The 27,779-nt window shown below is 39.8% G+C and overlaps 1 protein-coding gene across 1 annotated transcript; it reads right to left on the bottom strand.

Annotated features, from left to right (window-relative positions):
- Positions 1 to 275: 275 nt before the first annotated feature.
- Positions 276 to 27,458, bottom strand: dis3l (DIS3 like exosome 3'-5' exoribonuclease). Its single transcript, XM_042413421.1, has 18 exons — positions 26,786 to 27,458; positions 25,771 to 25,924; positions 21,628 to 21,756; positions 18,629 to 18,764; positions 12,887 to 13,054; positions 11,767 to 11,845; positions 11,422 to 11,601; positions 9,932 to 10,101; positions 9,403 to 9,564; positions 7,707 to 7,957; positions 7,044 to 7,136; positions 6,660 to 6,948; positions 3,405 to 3,640; positions 3,165 to 3,319; positions 2,713 to 2,891; positions 2,472 to 2,617; positions 1,884 to 2,055; positions 276 to 868 (listed from the first exon to the last, which is right to left on the bottom strand). Exons 1-18 carry the CDS (start codon positions 26,913 to 26,915, stop codon positions 542 to 544), a joined length of 3,156 nt encoding a protein of 1,051 aa, XP_042269355.1. The 5' UTR covers positions 26,916 to 27,458; the 3' UTR covers positions 276 to 541.
- Between the last annotated feature and the right edge of the window lie 321 nt (positions 27,459 to 27,779).

The raw sequence follows: 27,779 nt of genomic DNA, 5'->3' as shown, positions 1-27,779 counted from the left end.
GACATTTAATATCTCAGTGTGTGTGTGTGTGTGTGGGAGGGAAGGGTTTACCCAGCATGCCTTGCAGTCCTATGAAGATACCCAAGAGGCCGACTGGTTAGGTTTAGGTTTGGGGAGAGAGATGGTTTGGGTTAGGGTGGATCTTCGCATACTGGGTGGGCAGCCCCATCAAGAGCGTTTAGTCTCTCCCCAGTGTGTTCACCATTTTCACCATTAACACCAGTGAAGACCATCACCTCCTCATAACGTCCTCTGTTACTACATTATAAGTCTTCGCTCTTTATCTTTAGACCAACTTAATGAAAACGTCCACAGAATCAGCTGATTTCTCGTCTCGTTTAATGTCGTCAAAGACTCGTTAAGGCCTTTCACATGACAGGAAGTGTAAATATAATAAATAAATACAAATCTGCCATCATGATTTTAAAAACAGCTGCTGATGAGCATTAAAACGGTTGATTTGTTTACTGATATTTCTTCACAACAGTCATCCCTGATATTTAAAGACCCAGCAGCCTTTTCTGTGTGTGTCACAGCAGCTTCACGCCGTTGAAGCGCAGACCTGTGCGGTGAGTCTCGGGTCCATCAGGGCCAGCTCTCTGATCTCCTCCAGGAGTAAGTACAGGTTGGGGCTTTTGCTCTGGGAGAACTCTCTCTCCTCTCTGGAGAGTTTGGGGCGTCGGGCGGCTTTCTCCTGAGCCTGCTGGGACGCCTCCTCGGCCTGACGCACCACCTCCTGGACCAGCTGGCTGCGGCCCTGGTGCTGCTGGGGCTGCTGGGGCTCGGCGCTCCGGTGGGGCTTGTTGCTGATCACCTCCAGGTTCAGACTGTCCGCGTGGCAACGTGACGACTGGACGGAAATACGAACCTGCGGAGAGCGTTAGATGTCATCAGGGCTGCAACTAACGATTACTTTCATTATCGATCAATCGTCTTTTCTATAAAATCCCAGAAATAGTACAAAAAAAATGCCTGATGTAAGATTTCAGGGCCAAAAACGACTTATATTTAGTTCACTATCCTATAAGTCAAAGAAAAACAGGAAATCTTCACATTTAAACACACAATGTGTAATTTCAGCCGCTAGGGGTCTCAATCAAAACAATAACAAAAGACAGAGTGTGATGACGGTGTGAAGTAGCAAGGGATCATGGGAGTTGTTGTCTTCGTCGTTAAATAACCAGCTTCACTGGGATAGGATTACTCCAGTGTTCATCATTCAGGATGTTTTTACCCGCAGAGGTCTCCTCCTCTCCAGAACAAACGGACCCGGAGATTACAGGTAAAAACACTGAATAAAGCTGTTTCACCTAAAAAAAAAATCAGTGTTTCTCCGACGATGTTCGGTGACCACCGGACGTCCGGTACGGGCTGTTAGCTGAGCTGCTGCTAACACTTGTTCGGTTTATTTCTCTGATAACTTAAGATCCAGACGTCCAATGACTAAAATCCTTCTTCCGGCTAAAAGATATAGTTAAAAACGACCTAAATTTATCATGAAAATGTGGCTTAAAACTGAATAAAAGTCCATTTATAAGTTTCTGTGGAACAACCACAACGCCGATGTATTATCTTGTATGTGTGTAAGTTACTCTTTGGTAGACGCCATTGTAGCGGACAAACACAGCGCCGCCGTATGCATCTTGTGCGTGTTTACTCTTTGGTAGAGGAGGTATGACGCCATCGACAGGCGACCAAATGAAACTTTGATTAAATTACAGATTTCTTTGGGTTTGAAAATTGTTGGAAACATTTGGGATAATGTAAGTACACAACTCAACAACATTTATAACATAGGTCTAGTTGTTTTTAGACATTAAACATTTGTGTTCATCAACAAATAGTTTCAGGTCAAAAACTAACAAATCTTCTCTGTGACTCACAGTGATGTGGTCGAACAGTCTGAAGGTGGAGGTGCCGCAGCCGGAGGTGGTGGTGATGTGGTCCGAATATCGTCGCACGGAGCCGCTCTGCCACTCACAGCTGCCGTCCTCTCCGACAGCCACAACCTGACCCTCTCGATTCTTCATGTACACCGGCCCCTTCACACCGTACCTGAGGAGAGCACCGGTGTAGCCATTAGATACTCAACAAACCACCAGGACCGTCTGAAACAATGCAATACTGTCACACGACGATCTGTTGCAGGGGCCATTTAACTTTATACATCCGCCGCTGAAAATAGTCCCCAATGAATGCACTGTTTCCTCCTGTTTGAGAAATGTTTGCTACAAAACCAGCTGTTTCAGGAGATTACTGAGAGTTTTATGAAAATGAAACTACATATTTGTGAGCTTCAGTATGAACCATTTGTCTTGGTGTTGAGTGCCACAGACAGGGAAGGAAGGGAAGTCAGAAAGTATTGTTAGTTTTGGTCTTTTCATTGGATTTGACAAGAAAAATACAGAATATCACCAGCTTTATCTTCCACAACCAAAAGTGAACAACTTTTATCTGTCAGAGTTTCTTACTGTGCGACAAACACCAACACGCCGTCGTCACGGATGGAGTAGATCAGAGCGTCGGCCACGCAGCACTGGTCTGTCTGAGGGTCTCTGTCTTTGAAGTACAGACACTGAAACAACTGCACCGACAAATTCTGGGCGCGCTGGGCTGCCTGGAGAGATGATACAAGGAGGTCAGAGGTCAGGAGACACTATGCATCCATGACAACAGTTCTGGCTTCAGGTGCTGAAGATGTACAGAACCGACCCTGTTCCTGCTGTTGATGTGGTGAGAAATTTCTTCCAGTTCTCTGTTACTGTCTAACGCTTCGCTGGAGCTCGACCCTTTGTCCATGGCGATGGCCGCCGTGAGGAGGCGGTGGACCACGATGTCGGCGTAGCGACGGATGGGAGACGTGAAGTGTGTGTAAAAGTCCAGAGCCAGACCTGAAAGACAGAAAAACAACCTACAAATAACAGACTTTTCCACATATTCACCTGGAAAACAGCACAGATTCAAACCATAAATAGTCTTATTTTTTACTCTTATTATATTTTAAAATAATTAAATCAAATCATAGAGATGAGAAAGTTTCATATGCTTCTAAATATGACAGTTTAACAAATTAAGATCCTTTTTTTTTTGCATTGAAAATCTGGAAACGTTCCACTGAATAATACAATATAAAACAGCTGATGTTTGGGGAATGTCTCGTGTACCGTAATGGTAGAACATCTCTTGGGGCAGAGCGCCGGTGGAGAAGTACAGAGCCTGAGACATGGCGTGGGTGGCCATCATCCTCAGCATCCTGTTCACCTGCGGGTCCTGCGGGTCCACGGCCGCGTCCAGAGACTCTGCTAAAGCCTTGTTGGAACTGGAGGAAGACAATTAATCAATCAGTCTAAGTCATATGTTCACCACCTGTGTGTGTGTGTGCAATAAATGAAGCTATCAGTCACCTGGTATCGATGGTGAAGCCTCTGGCGTTGGCGCTCTCCACCAGCTGGCTGAAGAACTCCACCCGTGGCGGTGGGTGGAGCCGCAGCAGAGCCTGATGAGGAAAGGCCTCCTGGATCTTGCGCGCCACCCAGTGGTTGGCGTAGATCATGCACTCGGCCACCGTCTCGTGGACCTCCAGGGGCTGACGGGGGACCAGGGCTGTGATGTTCTTCTCCTTGTCCAGCTGGGCTCGAACCTGAGGAGGGACGGCGACATCGATGGGAGTCAAACATGTGACATGAAAAGACAGAAAGAACGCTTTGTGTTCAGGGAACTTTTATGTTGTAAGAAACAAAATTCTTTAATCTTCACAACAGCTGTTAATGCAGATATTAAAGGATACGTCTGCTCATTTTTATCGTCTGTGTGTCCAAACCTTGATACATCTTATTATCTATTATTATCAGCTCTGTTGTTGTCAAACACTATTGAAAAAAGATCAAAACATCCACATATTTTTCTTCTTTGGATAAGACTTTTACACTGCACTGTAACTTTTATTCTCTCGTTTTATCTGCTTTATTCCCTTTTAGCTTCTTTTTATTTCCATATTTAACACTTTTTAAATTGTTTTTACTTGTGTTGCTTTAATATTCTGTCTTGATGCCTTTTATGCTTTATGTAAAGCACTCTGAGTTGCCTTGTTGTTGAAATGTGCTATACAAATAAACTTGCCTTCTTTGCATCAAATTTACCATCTAATCTTTCTGTCAAAAAGACCTTAAAACATACAGACTATATTTACCCATCGCCATTTCATCTGAGTGTCTGAATTCTGTGTTCATTTGGAAGTAATATCCAAAAGTTTTAGGTACTTTAGATGTTTAGATTCTTATCCGTAATGCATTACCATCAGGGATACGTCTGATCGGTCATAAATGTATTCTGCAGCAGGACAACAAGCCCAAACATCCAGCCAGAGTCATAAAGAAACATCTTCTTAGGTTTAAGGTTTCTTCTGTTTACTGAACCTTGTATGTACGTTATAAATAAAAACGATTCATGGCATTATTTTTAAAAGTACACACACACAGTTTAAACACTTTATAGCGCTCTTAAAAATCCCACAGTGGAACAAACAAAGAAAAGTCCCTGATATATTCACTGTTTTCTGCAGCACGCCACATTTTATAGATGTGAGAATGACTTCAGTGATTCCCTTCGGTCGATGGACGTTGGGTCGAGAGCCACAGAAACAGCAGGAAGTCAAAGATTATTAATATTTAATTATAATTAACACATTGTTGGTTTTGGTCTTTTCATTGGATTTCCTGACAATTAGAAAAACATATAGAATAACTGCAGCCTTATCGTTTAAGACTATGGATTTTTACTCAGAATTAGTGCAGGCCGTGTCGTTAATCTTGTGTAAAGTCTTAATAAAATACATTTTAAACCTCTCAGTATTGACTCTCACTGGCACAGGAAGTGTTTTCACAGCTACAACAGCAATGTAATGAAGATGCTTTTATTCCAGTAAGGTAAATAAATAATGGGTTATTTTTTTGACATCTACTGTAGTACAACACAATATATAACACTGTATCTAAATAAGGTAAAATACAGTTTAGAAGATGAGCAGCAGGGAGAATTCATATCAGGTTTTTGATAAATGACCAACGAATAAATGAAACACACGACTCTAATATGAAAACTGTCAGCGGGTTTGCAGCGGAGCGCTCCGTATTCACACAGTCTCAGTGATTATATTACAACCTAAATTACTTTCTGATCTTGTGTAAGATTAAAACCTTTCTGCCTTCGGTCTGGGTGTCACGTTTTAAATTACTCCACTCTGGTTTTCTGCACAGTAGCACCGTCACATCCAAACAGGAAACACAAACTGTTAACACAAAATTACAAGCAGTCTGTTATCTGAAATATGACTGTTTGCTCTGAAACTAAAGGCCCAAACCTGAACCATTAAAAACAGCTTCAGACCATTATTCCTCCACACAAAACTTTACAGTCAGCAAAACATCCCGGCAGGTAGAGTTACCCACTAACTTACCGCTACATCTGGAAACAAGATGAACAACATATAACAGGACGGAGGAAGAAGGCAGTTATGTATTATAATTATTTGTATATGTATAGGTATTATGTATTCAATTATATATTATTGAAAATCTTTAACCACTTCAAGGGGACGTTTGCACATTTCCAGCTCTGTATTTTTATTCTGTGGCTCAACAGGAACATCTTTGCATGATTTATATTTAAACTAGAAATACCACCGTGTGGCTGTACGCCTCCGTCAACCAGTCAACTTACAGTTTACATCCATGTCTGTCCAATAATATCTGTAGTGAAGACTTTGAAAGGAATTTAATAAAATCACCACAGTTTCAAGGTTGGCGCCCGAGATTAGTGTCAACAATTCATTATCTGACCAAATGTGAAATCTGGTCACAGTATCTCCGTCTGTTCCTGAGTTATGTGTTGAATAACGGCCACAGAACATTATGATGTCACAGTGAAGTTGACCTTTGACCTTTTGGATAATAAAATGTCATCACTTCATTTTATCCTGTTAGACATTTGTGTGAAACTTATAATTAACGTATGAAAAATGTGTTTTGTGAGGTCACAGTCATCTTTGACCTTTGCCCACCAAATTCTAATCAGATCATCCTTGAGTCTAATTGGATGTTTGTGCCATATGTAATGAAATTCCCTCCAGGTGTTCCCAAGAGGTATAAAAAAACTCATTTATCTTCTACTGGTCCTTTATGCAGCTCCTCAGTTCAGCCTCTGTCTGAAACAGGCCGTTTTAGCTCCTGTCTCTTTAAGACCCGCCTCCTGTTCTGATTGGTCGGCTTCAGGAAGCTTCCTCTGGCTCCGGACGCTACGTAAACAAACTATAGTAGCAGGATTTCACTTCTTTTTCTCCTTCTTTACTCCAAATGGAAACTTCTCAAATCCATTTGTACATGTTTGAGCCCGAATCTGATCCGAAATATGCGAGTGGACAACGCAAGCAACACATGGAACAACCTTAGCAACAACCTTAGCAACAACCTTAGCAACAACGACTGCGGAACAGACGGCAGTTTGTGAGCATGTGCAAACAGCAACTTTACATACGGAGCGTTCAGAGCAGGCTAAAGCCCTGACTTCTGTATTGCAAGGAGCACTTTTTGACCATTTTTAACAGAGATATCTGACATTATAACAGTGTAAAAATAACAAAAATCAAGGGAAACCACTCGTACCTCCACCCCTTCCAGTTCCAGCGCGCCCCCTCTGTCCCTGTGCGCTCTGAGGTGTCTGGCTACGTGGGTCAGCCTCTCCAGAGCCTGGGTGAGCTCAGCTAGCTTAGCGTCTTTCTCCTCAGACCCGAGCCGGACCAGCTCCGGTACCTCGGCCTGCTCTCCGTTGAGCAGGGCCTGAGCCAGCTCATAGTGCAGCTGGTAGGAGGAGCGGATGAGCGTGCGACCGTACCACACCTTGTTGACAGCGAGGGTCTGTGCGTCGAGCTCCCACAGCACGCTCATCGCATACCTGGTACAGATTCACAAAGAGGCAGGCTTGTTTCAGTGTGTCCACAAACTAGACACCTCTGAAAACATAATATAGAGACGTGTGTTACCACCGACCTGTCGACTCCTCCCAGCAGTGAGCAGAGGTCTGAACTGAGGACAGCAGGCAGCATGTCGTACCTGCGGTCTGCCAGGTAGTAGGTCGTAGCTCTTAGGATAAGAATAATAAGGAGAAGGAAACATGACAATTAGAATGAGGCTTTGATCCCGTGGCATTTCCATCACTGTCTATATTCATAAGGACGGGGCCACTCACAGTTCATCAGTAATTATTAATAATCCTGTGAAATAAATAAGTAAAAACGCATAAATAAATGTTCTCCATATTAATTTGCCTTACACTACAGCGAGAGGTTTAACATTTTAATTAGCTTCTGTGACAGAAATAAAACTATAATATGTAAGTCAAATAGATACAAGGTGTTTCACAGGTGCACATAAAGAACAATAATATGAAATACAATAATACAAGTGTCAAGGAATGAGCAAACAGAGAAATAAAACTATATAAAAACAACAACATAACCTCGGTGCAGCATAAGGGGATTATGGTCACATGTTGAATATTACCTGATGAAACGCCGTCACTGTACTTAACAAATCAGCTTTTTGGGAGCATCTATTCAGTATGCGGGTGTTATTTTTTCTTGACGTCATGCTGGGATGAGCGTAAACTACTTTGAGGTGATGATTTAGCCACATGACAGAAATTTCCCCCACCTCGAACGTGCCTCCAAGTCAGTGAGTGAGCCCTTAGCGACGAAGTGGGTGACGTCAGCGATGTGGACCCCCAGCTCCAGCAGCGTCCCTCCGGCGAGGCTGCGTACCGACAGCGTGTCGTCTACGTCCTCGCAGCCCTTCGGGTCGATGCTGAACACCAGGTGACTCTTCCTGAGGTCCCGTCGCTCCGTCGCCTGAGCGGGATCCACCTTCCACGGCTTCTCAGGAGAGTTGACGGGCATCTCTTTCAGCTGAGAACAAAACCGACACCACCACAAGGTCACTAAAGCAGCGGTGCAATCACTAGAACCGAAGCGACGGGACATGTGTGCAAAATTTATTTGGCCTGTGCTTTGGGCTGAAAGGAGACAATGAGATACAATAGTGTGAGCTGTGCTGAGCTGAGACACTACTTTCACCAGAGGGCATTGTTTAAAAAAATAAAAATAGTAATATGAATCTGAGTGGAAAGAAAAGGCGACTCTTGAAAATCCTTGAAAAAAGGAAACATATACTATAAACACACTGGAGAGGAAACAGATATTCTGTTATTCTATGTACGTCACGCTGAGCATTGAAAACTATTCAACAATGAATGAGTCCTCATCATGTAAATGTCCTTCATAAAGAAGAGAAAACTCTCATGGACTCTTCATGTGACACTTAAAAAAAAAAAAGTCCTGTTCATGGCCTCCGGGTGGCAGTGTCTCCACATTATTTCTGTTTAAAGGTTCACTGAAGAGTTTTCTTCCTAACAAAAAGTTGTTGAATGCATTACAAAATGCATTGTGTGTATCCTTTAGGTCTAAAGAAGATGTTGAATCTTTGCATTGGTTTCTAGTGACTCATAGTTCAATTTAAACCTTTTAAATTGGATTTAAATCACTGGATGGCTCAGCGATTAGCTGGTGAAGAAAGTGGAATATTTAGCAACAAATGAGCCAGATATTCTTTTTAAGAGTTGGTAGAGACCCAAAATACTGAACATGATATGGTATTGAAATTACACTTGTTACATGACCAAAAACATGACAGTGTGTCTGCTGAAATAGTTTGTTTGCTGATGTTTTTAACCAAAACAACTTTGTAAGCAATAATATGTCAGAAGTTGTGCTATTCAGCTTGTCATAGTTTGTCTGCCTCCAAGTGGCCAAAAATTAAATAAAAAAAATCACTAAACATAGCTTTAAAGGAGACGTATCATGCACATTTCCAGGTCTATATTTATATATATATATATTACTCTGGGGCTCTACTGGAACATCTTTGCATGATTTCCAGTTAAAAACTCTTTATTTGTCTTCTACTGGCCCTTTATGCAGCCCCTCAGTTCAGCCTCTGTCTGAAACAGGCAGTTTTAGCTCCTGTCTCTTTAAGGTCCGCCTCCCGATGAGCCCACTCTGTTCTGATTGGTCAGCTTCAGGAAGCTTCCTCCAGCTCCAGAGGCTACGTAAACAAAGCTTTTTTTTCCCCCACCCACATTCAGCAAAGATCCGCCCTACTCTGCCTCTGATTGGCTAGTACTTGCTGCCATTAGCAATTAGCCTAATAGATAACGTTGTTGCTGATATGGAGGAAGAAAGGTAAATGCTAACATTACATCTTTTTATTAGTCTTTTCATTGTTATTATTACATCGTCACAATTGTAAGTGGAGAATTATTCAATGAGTAAGAGGAAGAAGTTTCTTCTCTGACCTGTGCGTCTGAGAATGGAAGCACGTTGATGCTGTTCTCTATGAGGATAGTCTGGATCTCCGTCTCAAGCTCTCCAGCCCGACCCAGAACCCGCACACTGTGTCCGTTCGGATAGAGCGACGTGCTTTCCCATGAGTCGATGCGCACCACCACTCTGTGGTCCTGGGTGAAGAAGACGAGGGAGATGAAGGGGACGGTAGCTTAAATTAGCCGACGCTGGTTTTACGTAACCTCATTAACACGTACGTTTAGCTGATAGTTCTGCTCTTCTGACACATAGAGGAACTTTAAGTCTTGTGTATTTTACCCTTTTGTTTTTTATGTTTACATTATGTATAATTTAAGATATATTCAGATTTTAAGATATAAGTGGCTGAGACAGAGACCTTAACAGTCCACATAAATGATTAAATAATCAAGTTAGTTATAAGAACAGTTGATGATATGATCTAATTCTCTTCTTTTTAAATAATTAAGTGAGTCATTTGCTGAGTAAATAAATTAGCAGCCAAAACAAGGCGAACCAGACCTGCAGAGCCTCAGCCTGCTGTGTGCTGATGCGTATCTTTGGGATGCGATTGTCCCAGGGAACAGCCAGGATACGCTGGGAATTCCTGCTCTGGGACTGAGTCCCGTCCCTGAGAGGGAAAGTTACCACGTAGTCCCTCCAGTTCCTCTGCAGGATCCCCACGACGCGGCCTGCAAGTTTTAATAATCAGACATCAGTATAGAGACATTTAGCACTGATGAAACATTTGTCTAGCGCAAGAAAATTAATCAGCAACTATTTTGACCATCAGTTCATTGTTTTAGACTTTCTTTAAGGCAAAAATACCAAGTATCTGCTGGCTACAGCTTCTCAAATGTGAGAATTTTATGCTTTTCTTTGTCATATATGATAGTAAACTGGGTCTTTGGGTTTTGTACTGTTGGTTAAAAAACAAAAAAACATTTGAAGACATCAGCTTGGTCTGTGGGAAATTATAATGGGCAAGTTTAAATATATACTGACATTTTACAGACAAAACAATTCATCGATTAATCGAGGAAATAATGGTCAGATTAATTGATAATGAAAATCATTGTTAGTTGCAGCCCTATATTTGTCAGACAAGAAGAACTTTGTCACAACCTTCACAGATAAATTCTGACACTAAAAGATGCCTTCATACACAGTTCAAGTATGTTTATAATCATCAATCTAGAGGAGGACTCATCAGAAAGTGTAGTGTGTAGTCCTTAAATCATCATGTAGGAGCAGTAGGAAAAAACATTTTGCAAAAAATTGTAAAAAAAATAGTGTAAACATTGTGTAGGTGTAAACAGACATAGCCTGCGCAGAGAGATGGATTTGTTTCTCCGCCTCACAGTCCAGGAAGCGGCCGCATTCACGCCAAATCCGGCAATACGATAAAACCGGCAGTCTTCCAATTCATTTGAATGGGGGTAGTGCATTTAGGCTGCAGGAGTGGGGACTGCGTGGGGTTCAGCAAAGAACTGCAGCGGCCGCCTGGCAAGAAGTTGAACCAGAATCAACATTTGCCAAAATGCAACCCGATGTCACGCTGCAGCAGCCAATCATGTAAGCCGGCAACCAGATCGAAGATGCCCACAGGAAGAAGAACCTTGTTTACTTGTTGACTTTGTTGTCGCCTTACTGACTTATTTTAAAAGATGAGAGAAAAAGAGAGCAGAGGAGCTTGAGAGGGAATGGAGAGAGGGAGCAGCGGTAGTGAGAACAAAGCAGTGAATCAGAGAAATAAAACTTTCTGATTGTTTCACAGCCGTTATGTTCTAAGGCACAAATAAACACGCCAACAACTCCGCACAACCCCAACATAATGCTTTATAACTGGCCACATGGTGGCTCTATCTGCACCTAAAATGAATCGGTTCTTTCTTGGCCCATCTCCTAACTTTCCACAAAACTGTAGTGAAATCTGTTAATTCGTTTTTTTTAGATATTCTGTCAACTAACAGACAAACAAACAAGGAAAAAGGCAAAGAGTTCAGTCCCACCTGTAGGCATGGGTTTACTGTCGTTGTCCTCTCCGCTCTTCTCCTCCCCCTGTCCCTCGGTCAGCGCTGTGACCTTCCCTTTCCACTCACTCTTCGGCAACAACTCCACCACGACCGTGTCGCCGTGTACAGCCCTGTTACGATTCTTATTACCGTACACCAACACCTCCCTGCTCAGATCTGCAACAGACGTACGAAGAACAGAGACAGGAGGAGACAAAGATAAGAAGAGACAAATACAGACACCAGATATGAGATGTTAGTTCTGTTTGCAGTGAACGATGGATGGATCTGCCCCAACTTGATCAGGGAGAAAATGTCGTGATGGTCGCTGTAGTTTTGCACCTGTGCTCTTGTTAGTGAAACCCTCCGGCCTGACTGAAGCTTCATTCTGTGACCGGTACTTGTTGACATTCAGAGTACCCTAATAAAAAGGAGAGAAAAATATGATTTATTTTGACTCCTGGAAGATTAACAACTTGTGTACCCTGGACAGGCAAATGTTTTATAGCTGGTAACTGTAAGAGATTGAGTATTCATGTGTGACTGGATACTATTCAAAATATTCCTTCCTTCTTTAAACATCTCCTTGACTCTGAAGATGTATTTGTGCCATGGCTACAGAAAATACTTATGTCTCATGGGCTGGCAAGAGTCCATTTAATCCGTAAACACGACATGTTGTGGTATAAAGTGGCCAGTATATATTTCAACAGAAGAGCTCACTGGATGGACCTTTCCAAGGTCTTAACTGGGAGGAGGCTGTGAGTCACGTTATACTATAAAAGAATTTGTTTGTATGATGTTTTGTTTGAACACACAGAGGTGTTTATAGCTTTTCTGAACAGCCACAAGTCGGTGTAAAAAGCCAGCCGTCATAGAGAGGGAGCGAGACATGATAATCGTTTCAATATGGTGATAAGAGCGCACATTTTCAGAGAGTCTCTCCTGGGAGGCGTTCACAGTGTTGCTCATATAAAAAGTGACAGAAACAATTGGCCAAATTGTGTAAAGAATGAGAAAAAAATATAGCTTGGACACTATTGCACACTTTCTGTATGGCATGAAAATTTAATCGCAGAAGCTTGAAACTTGCTTAATTTTTGTAATCAAGTGCAATCATCAAGTGCTTGTTGCGTCTGCTTTTATTAATTTTTAAAGGTTATTATATCTTTGTATGGTCATGCACTGTAGACCTTTCAAATCCATCTGCACCTCCACTTTGTCCTGTATTACAACACACTGACAACATTAACTTTGACAAAAATAAATGCAGACATGATGTTCACTATATTCAGTTAACAAACTCAAGCAAGTTTCAGGTCTTTGCAAGTTGATTTTTATATTGGTGGCTGCCTGTAACGAGGAGCAGACACATTTAGAAAATTTCATTTTTAACACCATTAACTGCTTTTCTTAGGAAAGACTCCTTTGAGACAAACTATGGAGATGGACTGAACTGTACCTGAGTGTAGCGTCCAGACTTGATACCAGCCTCCAGGACTTCAGCTGGCAGATGTTCAGTGAACTCCTTCTCCGTGCTCACGCTCTCCTTCTCTTGTAGCGTCTGGGAAATGGAGCTGTACAGCTCATGGGCTGCCTGCAGCTCCTGCCAGAAGTTTTGCAGATAATCCTGGAAAATAACGACACATGGACGGTGATATTTCAGGAACAGATAAAACTAACCCTAACCCTAAACCTAACCCCTAACCCTAAACCTAACCCTGAACCTAACCCCTAACCCTAAACCTAACCCTGAACCTAACCCCTAACCCTAACCCTAATCATAACACTAACCCTAACCCTAAACCTAACCTCTAACCCTAAACCTAACCCTGAACCTAACCCCTAACCCTGAACCTAACCCCTAACCCTAAACCTAACCCCTAACCCTAAACCTAACCCTGAACCTAACCCCTAACCCTGAACCTAACCCTGAACCTAACTCCTAACCCTAAACCTAACCCCTAACCCTAACAATAACTGGCATCATGGGTCAGGGTCTTATCTTAGATGTTAGATAATGATAGTTATAAGATAATGCAGATACTTATGTTCAATTCTGTTATACAGGCACCATACTTTTTTTTTTAGATTATTTCTTTTGGCATTTTTTTTTTTTTTTTGCCATTACTGCACAGTTGACAGTGAAGTGACAGACAGGAAACAAGGGGAGAGAGATGGGTATGACACACAACAAAGATCCCGTCACAGTTATGTGGCTTACGCAGTTATCATTCAGCTACGGGGGCGCTCCAGGCACCACGCTAGGGCTGAACAATTAATCAAAATTTAATCGAAATCACAATATTACCTACTGCAGTTTTCATATGGCAGGAGACGCAATATACATCTCTGTTTGGTACAGATCCCTGCAAACATCACATCATAATCATTTTAATGTTTTTTTCAATGAAAATGGGGATAATGATGTAAAAATGATCATTCCCTCTAATATCGCAAATCATATCGCAATTGCAATATCAGTCAAAATAATCGCAATATGTAGATATTTTTTCAACATCTTTCATCCCTACATCACACACTTGAAGAACGCAGTTTCATATTCAGGGTCGAGTTATTTCTGCTGTCAGTCAGCCTGGTGACAGACAGCTGGCTCTGTGGACAGAGACGATTGAACAGATAAAATGCTTCAATAGCATAATAACATCTATAGTGTTCTTAAACATAGACAGACAGCAGTTTCTTGGATACTGTAGGCTTATGTAACAGCCAACAGTTTTAAAATACTGCTCTAAATAGCTCTAAAATACTATGAAACCCATGAGCCTTTAGGGGACGTTGCTATGGAGATGAGGCCAGTCAGAGCGGTAGCAAATTCAAAACAATTTGTCGTAGGAATTGGGAACAAATCAAGGCACCAAAGTTGCTGAATTCAACTAAAACCAAGAAAAGAGACCATATTACTCTTCTTTTAATGTCTTTACACTGGCTGCCAGTTCCTGCTCATTATGTTTAAAGCACTTCGTGGCCCCCTGATTACATCTCTGAGTTACTCTACTTATCAACCTGCAGGCTGTTTGAGGTCCTCAGGCAGAAAAACCTCCCGGCTGCTCCTAATGCAAGGACGAGGACTGAAACAGGGCGCCACTGTTATTGAACGACCTGCCTGATAATCAAAGACGCAAGTTCAGTGTCTTCTCCTCACGCCTGAAAACTCACTTTTATCATAAGGCTCTCTCATAATCTTTATTGATCTATTTATATTTGTTTTTAATTGATACCTACATGGGAATGCGTGTGCGTTTGGTATGTTGTTCTGTCCTTTGTTCCCTTTATGTCTGTCTTGTAAAGCACTTTGTAACTGCTGGTTTGATAAGTATAAATGTATAAATAAACTATTATGATTATAAAAGTGACCCAGAATCTGAAAGTGAACTACTTAAAACTGCTGAATGTTTTATCAGGTTTTGACAAAGTGTAAATCTCCAGTTTCAGATCTCTGTTAGTGGCTTGTATATAAGATCTCTGTGATTGGATGAGTTTTTTTTTTTCATTGAAATGAACGCAGGAAGACATAGTTAACATCTCAGTTTTTTATGTCCAAGGTCTTTATCAAAACACCAGACATTTTCTAACATAGTTTCTCATCTTTTGCACTGATGATTCAACCGACAGAGTTTCAGACTTGAAGTACTCTGATTGTCAGTGGCGTCACCTTTTCTATGCAGAGAATTAACAGGAAAATTTACCTCCATGAACCCTTGGATGCCCGAAAATAATTCCTCCCACTTCACAACTCTACTGTGGCGGTGACGAGTTCATCACTCGTCTCTCCCGCCTGTAAACTGTGATACGCTCACTTCACACACTGAGCTTTTTACTAATCAATCCTTTTATCAGCTCTCAGCTAAAACAAACAAAAAAAAACACATGTAGAGAATCCTTTTCTTTGTTTGCTAGGCTACATTATAAATCTACTTATGCTAATAACTACACTCTGCTGTTTTCACCTCGCTACCAAGATCTCTTGATAGTCAGGTGGTAACTCTTATAATCCACCCGTCAGCTGTTTTCGCTTATTTCCTTTATTGTGTACTGATTTCCATAATTATAATAATAATAATAATAACAGACAAGACAAATAAATTACTGCTTTTTTTAATCTGAATAAGCTGTTTACATCATTTTACACAGTTTCACCAGGCTATCTGTGACTGAGTCATACTGTGGCCACTTTGTCAAAACTTTACTTGTTCCGACCACTTTTTTCCTTCTTTACTCCGACAGCATATTTAGTTGTCAAGCAGCTCAATGGAGCGACATGATTGGAGCACAGCGATGCAAGACAATTAGGTGTTAATAAAAATCACTTCAGTGTTCAGAGTAAATCGATGCTACGCTGCTGCAGGAAAATGATTTAAGTGAACAATTAAATAAGACCATCTGGGAAAAACACTGATTCAATATAGATTATTTATACAAGTCTTTAGATGTTTTATAATCTTTTGTTCTTGATTTGTAAACCTAAGAATTTGGTAATGACCCTTTACAACGTTACTGTGATTCGATGATATTGTTCTATGATTACATACGAGTTGTAATAAAGGATAACTCTTGTTTATTGCAACTTTAATCTCATTTTTGTAGTTTTGGCCATTATTCTTATCAGTAACAATAACAACAATAACACTGTGATCATCAAGTTGACTGAAACCTACAGGTTAGTCTAAATTATTTATGGAAGAGAAAATAAAGGTGAACTTTGTAAATCTGATGCTTCGACTTTGACCTCCTGCACCTACTGTGGTTGTGCGCTCCGAGTTTTATTATGAAATGACGGATTTGTTTGTTTCTTTGCACGATATTAAATTGAAAATAAAAAAATATATAAAGTCAGGTAAAAAACATTATTACAAGTGGAAACGTAGATTCGATCATAAAAGATGTGCAGGCAGAGCTAAAAGCCAAGAGGCTTCAATAAATGTTGATTATTACAGACATTCAGTTTCATCTCTAAACTCAGTTTTATTCCATCTGAAGAAAACAAACTGTCTTATTGCTCCGACTGTTTTTAACGTCCGACTGTTTTAGTGATGTTGCCTCGTTCTCAGATGTCAGTGATGACATAACTGATTGAAACCTACAAACCCGAAAAATAAACGTTGTAATAAACCAGAATTATCCTTTAAAATCTTTATTTATTGTTATAAGTATTTTTTTAATTAGAATAGAAACTATTTGTTAATTTGTCGATCAGTTGATCGACAGAAATTAATTAGCAACTATTTGATAATCAATGAATTGCTTGAGTACTTTTTCCAGTAAAAATTATTTCCCGCTTCTCAGTCATGAGGATTCACTGCGTTTCTTTGTCTGATGTGACAGTAAAATCAAGTATTTTGGGGTTTTTGAATGTTGTTTGGACAAAATAAGCAATTTAAAGACTGTGATGGGTACTTTTCAAATGATTTTGACATTTTATAAACTAAACAATCAACAGATTGGGGAAAAAAAAAAATCAGCAGATTAATTTTTTAATGCAAATAATAGTTAGTTGCAGCTCTATTTCACACAGATGAAGAGTTTGGTCTCGTGATACATAACAGTGGAACAGAGTTCATTTCTTTTACTATATTAAGTGATTTTGTATATAATTGCCATATCAGGCTTTATACTGATATCAGAAAATATCCTTATAGCGTATTGATTAAAAAACATCAAAAGCAGAGTAGATGGATGAAATGCAGTGATGGTTTCTGTGTTTATCATTGAGTGATGTAATACCTTAAACACACACACACACAGCAGTCTGCAGGCATTTCTATGGAAACACATGTTTTTATTGTTCTGGTTCTGAACTCCAACACAGCAGATTGGAAATAAAACAAGAAATTAAAGAGCAGATTCTTTAGTTTTAAGTGTGTTTGAGGGTGAACTCATCTCGTAGGACTCATTGTCCTTTGTGAACAAAGCAGCAGGACAATTACACTGCCACAGCTTCTATAGTAGAGCTGCAACTACAGATTATTTTGATTATAGATTAATCTGCTGTAGGTGAATGTCTGCAGAAATGATTGTGTTTTATGTTCCACATCCTAGAGAGGCTGTTTACATCTTTTCAATTGAAAAAAAAAATCACCAAAACATGTTATTTGTCAAGGGATGCCCAAACTTTTGCATGAAACTGTATGTATAAATGTATTCATAGGTTGTTTATGAGTAGGTGAGGACAGTTGCAGCAAACATCAGTGACAACCCAACAGTGCATTTATCCAAACAAGTATAGAGAGAGTTAATAATAGTGTGTCTGATTAAAGTGTCTCAGGCTGCAACTAATGATTATTTTCAATTCACTTGCCAACTGTTTTCTTGATTATTTTCTCAATTAAACGTCAGAAAATTGGGAGAAAACAACACTGACATATCGTCAGCTTTTAAGTTGATATGTTGAACTTGTTAGCAATCAGTTGCTTATTTCCACATCCAGCAGTTACGGAGCAACATTATCATTCATGTGGAGTCGTGTTTCTGTCCACCTGGTGAATATAAGTCCAATATTCACTTTCTTTTAGCTCTGTTTTTGTTCTCCACCAACTCCTGAGGGAAATATCTGGCTCTTTAGCTGCTAAATGCTCCACTATGTTCACCAGCTAGTCTACAGCTAACTGTGTCTGTTTGCCGTTTGATGCTGAGCAGGTAGTGTACAGCGGCTTTTTAGAGCTTTTTCTCTGAAAACGACGCTACGAGAGCGCTGAGAGTGAACCAGAACAGTAAAGTTGCAGCCGGACAGATAAACAATGAGCTGAAACTCACTATAAAGCTCCGTAAAGCTGAGAGGAGCTGCAAAGTCGCTGATAATTCTCTGTAGGTTCATCACTACGAGCCACGCTTCTCTCATGACAAAAGGTTATTTGATTATTATTGATTATTACTCTTATTAGAAATAGGAATGTCTTGTTTTGTCCATAACTCAATGATATTCAGTTTACTGAGCGTTTGAGAAGCTGGAAACAGTGAATTTTTGCTTGAAAATGTACTAACGCGATCAATCGGTTATCAAAATAGTTGCTGATAGTTCTTCTGTTGATCGACTAATCCGTTAATCAACTAAACACTGAACGCTGACACTTTAACTTTGTAGCTGTTGGCCTGCCGGAGCCACGACAACCAGACGTGTTTCTGTCCGAGCGCTCAGGTAGCTACGGAGATGATGATGATGTCATGCGCAGGTGCGTCACGTTACCTGGACGGAGATGACGTACACTCCAGAGTTGAGGCAGCTGTATTGAGCCACGGCGTCCTGGTCCTCTGTGATCATCACTACATCCATCATACCTGCCAGGTGGTTATAGTACCATACCGCTGCAGAGTACACACACCTACACACACACACACACACACACACACACACAAAAATTCACGACTTCAAGTACAAGGTGCACATAGACGGCTTGTTATGTGGACAGCTTGCCTGTTAAAGCCCTAAACTTATATATTTTGTATTTAGCTGTTTTGACACATAAATCAACACTATCTGTAAGTTGAAATGAAGGTTTCACATTATAAAAGAACACAGACATAAATAATTTACAGCTCTGTTTACTGTCTTGTTTATGCAGCCTTCTGTCTTTCAACCCTCCGGTCTGGAGACGACACACTGCAGCAACAGCATCACAACTAAACTTTATTATAACTAAAATCACTGTGCTAAGCAGGAAGTAATTATCTGTTCGTCATGTATTGGAGGTGAAGTTTTGCTCAGACACGAAGTTGGTGATTGGATCTTTTCAGATTTCATGGCGTTATTGAAACAACTGCTTGATTATTTGATCTGAAAATTTCAATGTTCATAACTAAATATACTAAATAACTAAATATCAAATGTTTCCAGTTTACTGTCTAAGCTTCCCGTCAATCAGATCTTTGACTGAGCAAAAAATTTCAATATTATTTGATTATTATAATGAAGAAAAACATCCCATTTTGTAGATTAAGTGCTCAGATATACAGCGGAGGTTTTCTTGATACACTTAAGGTAGCAAGAAAGTATAATAAGTGCAATAAAGTTAACTCTGCATACATGTTGCTCTGAAGTGCTCCTGCTTTCTTTTTAAGTTATGTGCGGAAGAAAAAAAAACAACATCTTTATAAATCCTGAAACTCCCATAGAGAGTCACTGTACATGTTTGATTGACAGCTGATTGTTCTCAGGTTTCTCTTACAACAGAAATTTGAATCTCAGTGAGACTGTTTGATTAAATAAAGATTAAATAAAATAAATATATATCTGCTTCTGCACCACCAGCCGGCTGATCAAAAGTTGAAACGTCAACTTAATCTGAGCGCTTGCAATGCTTTACTGAACTAAACTTTTTTAAACTTTCATCTAAAAATCTGCACTCAGAGTTACAAACACATCACAGCAATCTCACACACAGAAATACTGGAGTTCAGCATTCTGGGAAACACGTTTATTCGCTTTCTTTCCAAGAGTTAATGACAGACTTAGTAGCCAAGAAATAGTCCAGCACGTACACTAACCCTCCATAAAAACGTCAAACCTGTGTTTGTCGTTTTTTATACTTTTTAATATTTTTTGAACGCATTAAGCAAATGAGATATATCGTGTTAATTTGTGAGCTTTACAGGTGGTGGCAGGCTGGTGTTTTGTTGGTGTTTCCCTTCTTCTCAAGTCTTTGTGTTTAGATAAATTATTCAAGCTGCTACATATTTACAATAAGTGGCATCAATCTTCTTATCTAAGTCTTTGCAGGAAAGGTTTTAAATAAGGGCATTTCCTGAAAATGTTGAACTATTCCTTTAAAGCCGCTGTGCGGAATTTAAAATGGTCCAGACCGCTGCTGCGTTTAGTTTTCATCCAATCAAAGACTGCACATCACATTAATGCTCTGATGAGCTCCTCATATCTACAGGTGGGATCCACACCTGTCCAACTATCCAGTTTTCAGAGTTTCCTCTCGCATTTCTTCAATGCAAAAAATTACACCAAAAACTTGAAAGAATCTCAGAATACTTCTAATAGTATTAGATAGGCCACTATATTTTCTCTAATAGTGGCCAGGGCCTTTATTTACATCAACTGCAGAGGCCTTTATTGGAAGCAGGCTTACATTAGAGAGATGCCTTTATTCCTAATTCCCACTGTTTGATAAGTATATTTGCTCATATTTTAGTACAAAGCCTCCCTGTTTTCTGATCTGCTTCCGTTTGCTGTTAAATTTTTGTTACTGCATTATGCTACTAATAAAATTAAAAGCCTTCATTTCCCGACTTTTATTGTGAAACATTACACAAACATTTCAATATAACTTGTGTGAAGCATGACCAGTCAAGTACTGGAGGGGAAATATGGCCAGTGTCAGTTAAAAACTAAACAAATCTGAGGTAACGTTACACTGAATATAAACATTAATAGCCAGTTAACAGCACAGTCAAATATCAAATATCAATCAGCTGTCTCTCTAACGTTAGCTCCAAGCTAACTTTCTTCTTCCCACCTCCAGCTAGCCGTGCTCTCCTCTTGTCAGCTAACAGCAGCTCACGCTTCTGTTTTTTCCAGTATCTTTATTCTGCCTTTATTTGTTCGTGTCGACCAAACCCCCGGCCATTATCAGAGACCCGGCTTTTAATTGAATACCGGCCACTATTAGAGGAAATACGGTATCACGTTTTTCACACATGGCTGAAGTGGAAATTTATCGATAAAAGCAAAATGCAACAAAGTGCAAACAAAACAGATTTGTATGATATGAATAAATCATGACGTACATGAAACACATAACTTAAACGTCCACTAAAGAGACAAAAACACCAGATCAGTACTGAGCGACGAGGAGAAATGAATACCTGGAACGAACAGAAAATCCATGTTTTTTACATTTTATACATTGTTTTAACTGTATGAGGTTCTTCTTCTTCTCCAGTGGTTTACTGGCAAATGACTGGAAAGTTAGCATCACCAGCTGTTTATCTCAACAAACCAAATCCTAATATTCACATGACGGTAGGGGATGAAAACGTGCATTACTTCTGGTAATTTGGTTCAAATTTTAGCTACATTTGACTGGAAACTTGGCTACTGAAACCCTGTAAACTGTAGGTTATACATGACACATGCTAATCCCTGCTATAAACCTGAGCTGCTGGTTGTGATTGCACTTTTAAATCAGGAGTTCCTACTGTTTCACGGAGGGTGTTGGTAACGTAGTAACGACCGCTCACCTGGTCTGCCACTTCTCCTGACTCTCCCCCTTCTCTCGCGGACAGTAGGCGTACTCTTGAAATTCATTGGCAAACAGCACACAGTCGTGTCGAGGGTCTCTCAGCAGGTTTCGCAGACGGTTGTATTGCCTGTTCGGAGACACAACAGAAACAACACTCAGACACTCTTAAGATCCAAATCATACAGCAACAATAAATACAGATGATTAAATGGTAAATAGATGCATTAAAGGAATAGTTTGACATTTTAGGAAACATGTTTATCACATTCTTGCAGAGTTAGAGCGGAAGATTGGTACCACTCTCATGTCTATATGGTAGTTATCAAGCTACAGCGAGCAACCAGTTAGCTTAGCTTAGCATAAAGACTGGAAACAACTATTACATAATTGACTAATTGTTTTGAGTCATTTTTTTAAGAAGAACATTTCCAAATTCTCTGATTCCAGCTTCTCAAATGTGAATATTTCTGGTTACTTTAGTCTTAAAACTGAATATCTTTGGGTTGTGGACAAAACAAGATGTTTGAGGACGACTTCTTGGGCTTTTAGGAAACAGTGATCCACATTTTACACCATTTTATAGACCAAACAACTAATCGATTAAACGAGAAAATAATCGTTAGTTGCAGCCCTGACTTTGACTGGTCATAGCAGGACACATCAACCATGGTGTCCATACTGGTGAACCATCACACTCTTAACCAGAGTCTAAATGGTTTATTAATGTTATTAACTGCATCTGTGCTTTTCCTGCTTTGACATGTGAAAAATGTCTGCTGTGACAAAGGTCAACAATAATAAAATCCACCTACCAGCTTCTCTAAAACTCCATAATTAACATGTTTGTTAAATCCGTACAGAAACTGAAGTGTAAAAACAGCATATTCTGATTTTACACTGTGTCACTTTTACACTTTTTAAAAATGGGCACAACCAGATATGGCATATTAATCAGATGATATGTTGAGGTGCTGAAAGGAATTTTTCGGAACATTTACCTCCCTGGTGGTTGTAATTTTGACTTATCATAGCAGGAAAAAAAGGTGGTTCAGTTCCATTAAAGTGTCTGTACTGGTGAAACTTAATGATTTATTAATGTTATTAACTGCATCTGTGCTTTTCCTGCTTTGACATGTCAGAATGTCTGCTGTGACAAAGGTCAACAATAATAGAATCCACCTACCAGCTTCTCTAAAACTCCCTGATTAACATGTTTGTTAAATCCCTACAGACACTGAAATATAAAAACAGCATATTCTGATTTTACAGGGTGGTGAGCGGCACCAGGCGCAGTGAGTTTCTGGACTCTTGTTGTCACTGTGTCACTTTTACACTTTTTAAAAATGGACACAACCAGATATGGCATATTAATCAGATGAGATGTCGAGGGGCTGATTTACCTCCTCAGTGGTTGTGTCAATAAAAGTACACTGCAGCAGACAGTTTTCATCCCAACCAAAGACTAGACTAGATAACATGTCTGTGATCCCATAACAAAAATAACTATAAATCATTGACAATAATAACTTCCTTTTTTTGTTTAATGGGAATGAATAAATATCCTTTGAAAGAATAAATATAAGCAGCAAAATGTGCACTGAGCTGCATATAGATCACTGTTATATATGGTGGAGGAGAAGAGCAGCAGGTTGGATTATTCTTTTAATAAGATAAGTATATGATGCACTGAGCAGTGTGTCTCTATATATATTATGAGACAGGTGTAGTAAGATGTAAATGTGTGTTGAAGTGAATGTAAAGCTGCAGTTACTGACGCAGCACGGCGACAACAGCAAGCAGCAGCAGCATCATTACGCTCCACCGACTACGTAACATCATCAGAAAAGTGAAGCCTCATCATATTAATGATGCAACATCTGCGAACGGCAGCATAAGCAGAAATAAAAAAAAAACAACAACAACAAATTGGAATGAAACCAGAGGTCATGTGGGACTCTTTATTTACAGGATTCATCAAGTTTGTCGAAAAGCACTCCTGCGTGTTTGTGTGGGAGACATATTTCATGTCACAGGCCAGATCTGGTTTAGCTTCGTCAGCAGAGCTGCGATATAATGAGGTTGACCTCTGCCCACTCTTTACACGCAGGTAATCATTACGGACTTAATTCAAAAGCAGCTTTAGGAATTAAAAGGTCTCCATCACTGTGAGCTGCTCTCGGTGCCTTCACTGCAGCTCACGTTTTTGTAAAGTTTGTAAAAGAAATGTACTATTTTCTAACTTTCATAGATTAAAGAATAAATAATGTTGTCCATATAGTTGCCTTCCTTACACCTGAAGCTGAAATGATTGAATTTGCTGGTGAAAAATAAACAAGTGACCTCCAGTATGCTCGTTTCAGTACTGCCAAACATCACCGTGATCACCGTGAACTCAAAGTTTAACCTTACGGAGCTTTCTGCTGAGCTCTAACTACTCCGGCCATGACTTTCTATAATAACATCAGTCATCAAGCTGCTGAAGCGTCACTAGTTTATGAGTATTCAGTCGTAAGGTTGAGAGAGAGAGAGAGAGAGAGAGAGAGAGAGACAGAGAGAGAGAGAGAGAGCTGCGTTTGACTGACAAACGTACGCTGAAATTGCATTTATCACACATTACAGTTGAAACTGTTTTTTAATGTGATTGATTATAGAGTCCACTGCTCAGTGGATAAAATCCAAGGTGATCACGGTGTGAAGTCATTTAAATGTATTTAACAGAAGCCTCGTTCACACATAGTTCCTGGTACATTACTGGGATAAACTTTCTTCATTTCATTTTCATTTAATTGATTTATTTGTACAGTAAAACAAAGCAACAAGAAACACATTGTGCAGGTGAGATTTAGGAAACAATCTCACCTCATTACACATTATAAGCAAATATAAAAGTGACGTAATCCACAAAAATAAGCAAACAAGCAACCATAGAATCAAAAAGCAAATATAAAGTTGGCAGCACAAAATCAATAAAATAATGTAATGACGGTTTGTGTGTGTGTTTTGGTGTTTGTGTGTGTGTGTGTTTGTGTGTATATGTGAATGTGTGAGTAACTTTTCCACAGCTGAGCCTCCTGATGTCTGATAGAGAACTGACAGAGTCCAGTACAAACACTGGGAGGTCTTGTGTTATAGTTGTGTACATCAATGTTAGGCTGGAAAAATGCTTTACAAGGAAAAGCGAAGTGAAGCAGGCTGATGTAAAATTTTAAAGATAAAAACACAGGTTTGGTATTTGTTTATGTTAAAAATTATTAGGAGTTTGAGCTGATTGAAGAGAGCGGCCGCCCTTCTGCTGAATGTAGCAATTCTGCAAAACTTTTGCAAAACAAAAAGCTGATGAAGGTGGGAGAGATAAATAGATCCCCAAATACTATTGCAATATATGAGGTACTGATAAATTAGGCTATAATGAAAAATAATAAACCTTTCAGGCACTTCTAGTGATTTACACTATTCACACACGCAGCTACATTCAGGAACATTTCTGTCTTGCACCTTTTCACACATAACATGGCAATGCCTGAATAAAGAGACAGTCTAGCAGATGGCGGTAATGCAACACTTACAGAAGAAGAAGAAGAAGAAGAAGAAGAAGAAGAAGAAGAAGAAGAAGAAGAAGAAGAAGAAACTGTCAAACTAAGAAGTCCTGATCAAATATGAATCAATATTCTGTTACTGCATTGTTTGTTTCTCACCTCAAATGTTTTCAGAAACATATTTTAATGTTCTGTTTAGCTGTAGTATAAAGAAGTCCATGACGTGGCTACCATGTTAAAAAAAAGACGAACCAAAACGCCGCCCAACTCGCAATACGTCAAGTCTTGTGATTGGTTCGCTCGCTCCATGTGAAAGCATCTTTCATCACCTTTACGTTCTTGTTCCTGCAACGTTGCTGCTTTCATTCACAACACAGCCGTACCGGCATTTTCCCTGAAATGTTACGCCCCCATTCACACATGACTCCATGCAGGAAATGTTCCTGAACATTTCAGGGATGCACTGCATGTGCTGATACCAGCACATCCCTAGTTTTGCCACAATAATTTACAACCGTGTGTGAGGTTAAATGACTCCCGTAGAACAAAACTAGATTAAAGAGATATCATGTTGTGAATGTTCAGCCCGTTAGGTGTGATCGTACCTGCGTCCTTTGCTGTGCTGCACGCCCTGGCAGGCGGTCTGGGTGAAGACGATGCCCTGCAGCTCTCTTAACTCCAAGATCTCCAGGTAGTCGACCACCACCCCAACATCAGGCACCACGTAGTGGATCAGGTCTCCCGGCAACAGCTTCCCATCTGTTTGGGAAGTGAGTAGATTGGTGAAAGTGACATTTTTTGCCTTTCACTCTTACGTTACTGGTGTTTCCATGGTCATTTTGGCTGATATACTACTGTTTTATTCACTTCAAAACTAACATAAGTCTAGTTTCTATTACTATACTATTTTGATAATCAATTAATTCTTGATTTTCATCATTTTTCAAGCAAAAATGCCAAATATTTTCTGGTCCCAGCTTCTCGTATGAGTAAAATTTGCTGTTGTCTTTGTCATATATGACAAAAGTAAAGAAACTTCAGTGCACAAACACTGAGAAAAGACTTTACAGTGAAGGAGGAGACTTTATTGTGTCCAACAGTTACATTTCTGAGATGAAATATATTTGCATATTTATAGATTTTGGATTTTTTTCTTAATTAGGGAGAAGGAGGAGATGTAATTTTAAGGATTTTTAGGAGATAATTGAACTTTTTTTTGTGGAACCCTTATCAGACACAAATTATCATTCAAAGTAGAGTATTTTACATCTTAAAACATGTCTGGAGGGGATCTTTAATAAACTGCCTTCACAGTCTGTCTGCACTGATTGGGATTGATTCTGATTTACTAGTTTAATGGCTGTTAAACTCCAGGTTGTAACCACACTTGGCTAACTGTGGAACAAATTATAAACTTGTCGAGAAGGAGATGGTGTCACTTTAAAAACAGCAGGATATTAAGTAGCTGTATGAATAGTTGCCGTTAGCTAACCTGGCTGCCTCAAGTCAAAGAAACTGTTACGTCAGTAAACATTTAACACCTATTGACATGTTTTTAGCTGCGGAGTGTGTTTGTAACGGTAAATGAATGGCTGTGTGTGTGTCGGAGCTTTTGTTTACCGTTCACGCAGTCCGCCTGACACAGCGAGCTGTAGCAGGGGACCTTCTCCCGCAGATAATGTTCCCGCACCACACGCACCTTCCGGCCCCGGCAGCTCTTCAGGTGCAGGATCCTCTCGGTCTTAATCATCTTCTAAACTCAGGAACGAGCCATAAATATCCGTCTGTTCTTGTTAACCAGCTGTTTTATCATAACGCGGGAAGATACACTTGTAAACAGCAACGGTCAACTTCAGGGAAGTACGGCAGGGTCCTTGACAAGTCGATGACGTCATTACGCATAGACTAGTTCTCTCGTTGCGTTCAAGCGCTGTTGGACCATAGAGTTATCTATGTGTGTTGGACGTTCAGAAACACTTTTGAACGCTGTTACAAAGTGGGAAAGACCGGAACTTGAAATTAGCTATGAATGGTTTTTATGTAGCACCTATATCTAAGAGCAAAAACAAACCATATCTTCAGTTCTCCTGATAAAGGCCCGTTAAAGTAACACGGTTCTAGCGTGCTATCCGAGTGAACCTGAACATACCAGAAGCTAAATGATAATCAGTGATTTTAACAGCGGTGGAAGAAATATTAAGTAAAAGTACCAATACAACGATGTAAAAATACTCCATTGCAATTCAAAGAAATGCTGTTATAAAGTTTACCTTCCCTGTTCTGGGTTTGAATTTTCAACAAGTTTCTGTCAACGAACCTCAAAATCCAGTGGTGGAAAGTACATTTACTCAAGTACTGTACTTAAGTACAATTTTGAGGTGCTTGTACTTTACTTGAGTATTTCAATTTGATGCTTCCACTCCACTACATTTTCATATATTGTACTTTCTACTCCACTACATTTATTTAACAGCTTTAGTTACTTTTCAGATGAAGATTTGACACAATGGATAATATAACAAGCTTTTAAAATACAACACATTGTTAAAGATGAGACCAGTGGTTTCCAACCTTTTTGGTTTTTGACGTCTTACAAAAAGCAGTGTGTAGTCGG

This window comes from Thunnus maccoyii, chromosome 1 (assembly GCF_910596095.1).
Source record: "Thunnus maccoyii chromosome 1, fThuMac1.1, whole genome shotgun sequence".
In the NCBI taxonomy this organism is placed as follows: domain Eukaryota; kingdom Metazoa; phylum Chordata; class Actinopteri; order Scombriformes; family Scombridae; genus Thunnus; species Thunnus maccoyii.
Note: the sequence above shows the minus strand (reverse complement) of the source record. Positions and strands in the feature narration are given on the sequence as shown.

Bases quoted from the DNA above. Each gene is read 5' to 3' on its own strand.
- dis3l (XM_042413421.1), bottom strand. From the start codon at position 26,915: ATGATTAAGACCGAGAGGATCCTGCACCTGAAGAGCTGCCGGGGCCGG. The intron at 9,565-9,931 runs GTCTGGTTCGCC...TTCTTCACCCAG, and splicing joins AGCAGGCTGAGGCTCTGCAG to GACCACAGAGTGGTGGTGCG. The intron at 3,320-3,404 runs GTGACTGATAGC...GTCTTCCTCCAG, and splicing joins GGCTTCACCATCGATACCAG to TTCCAACAAGGCTTTAGCAG.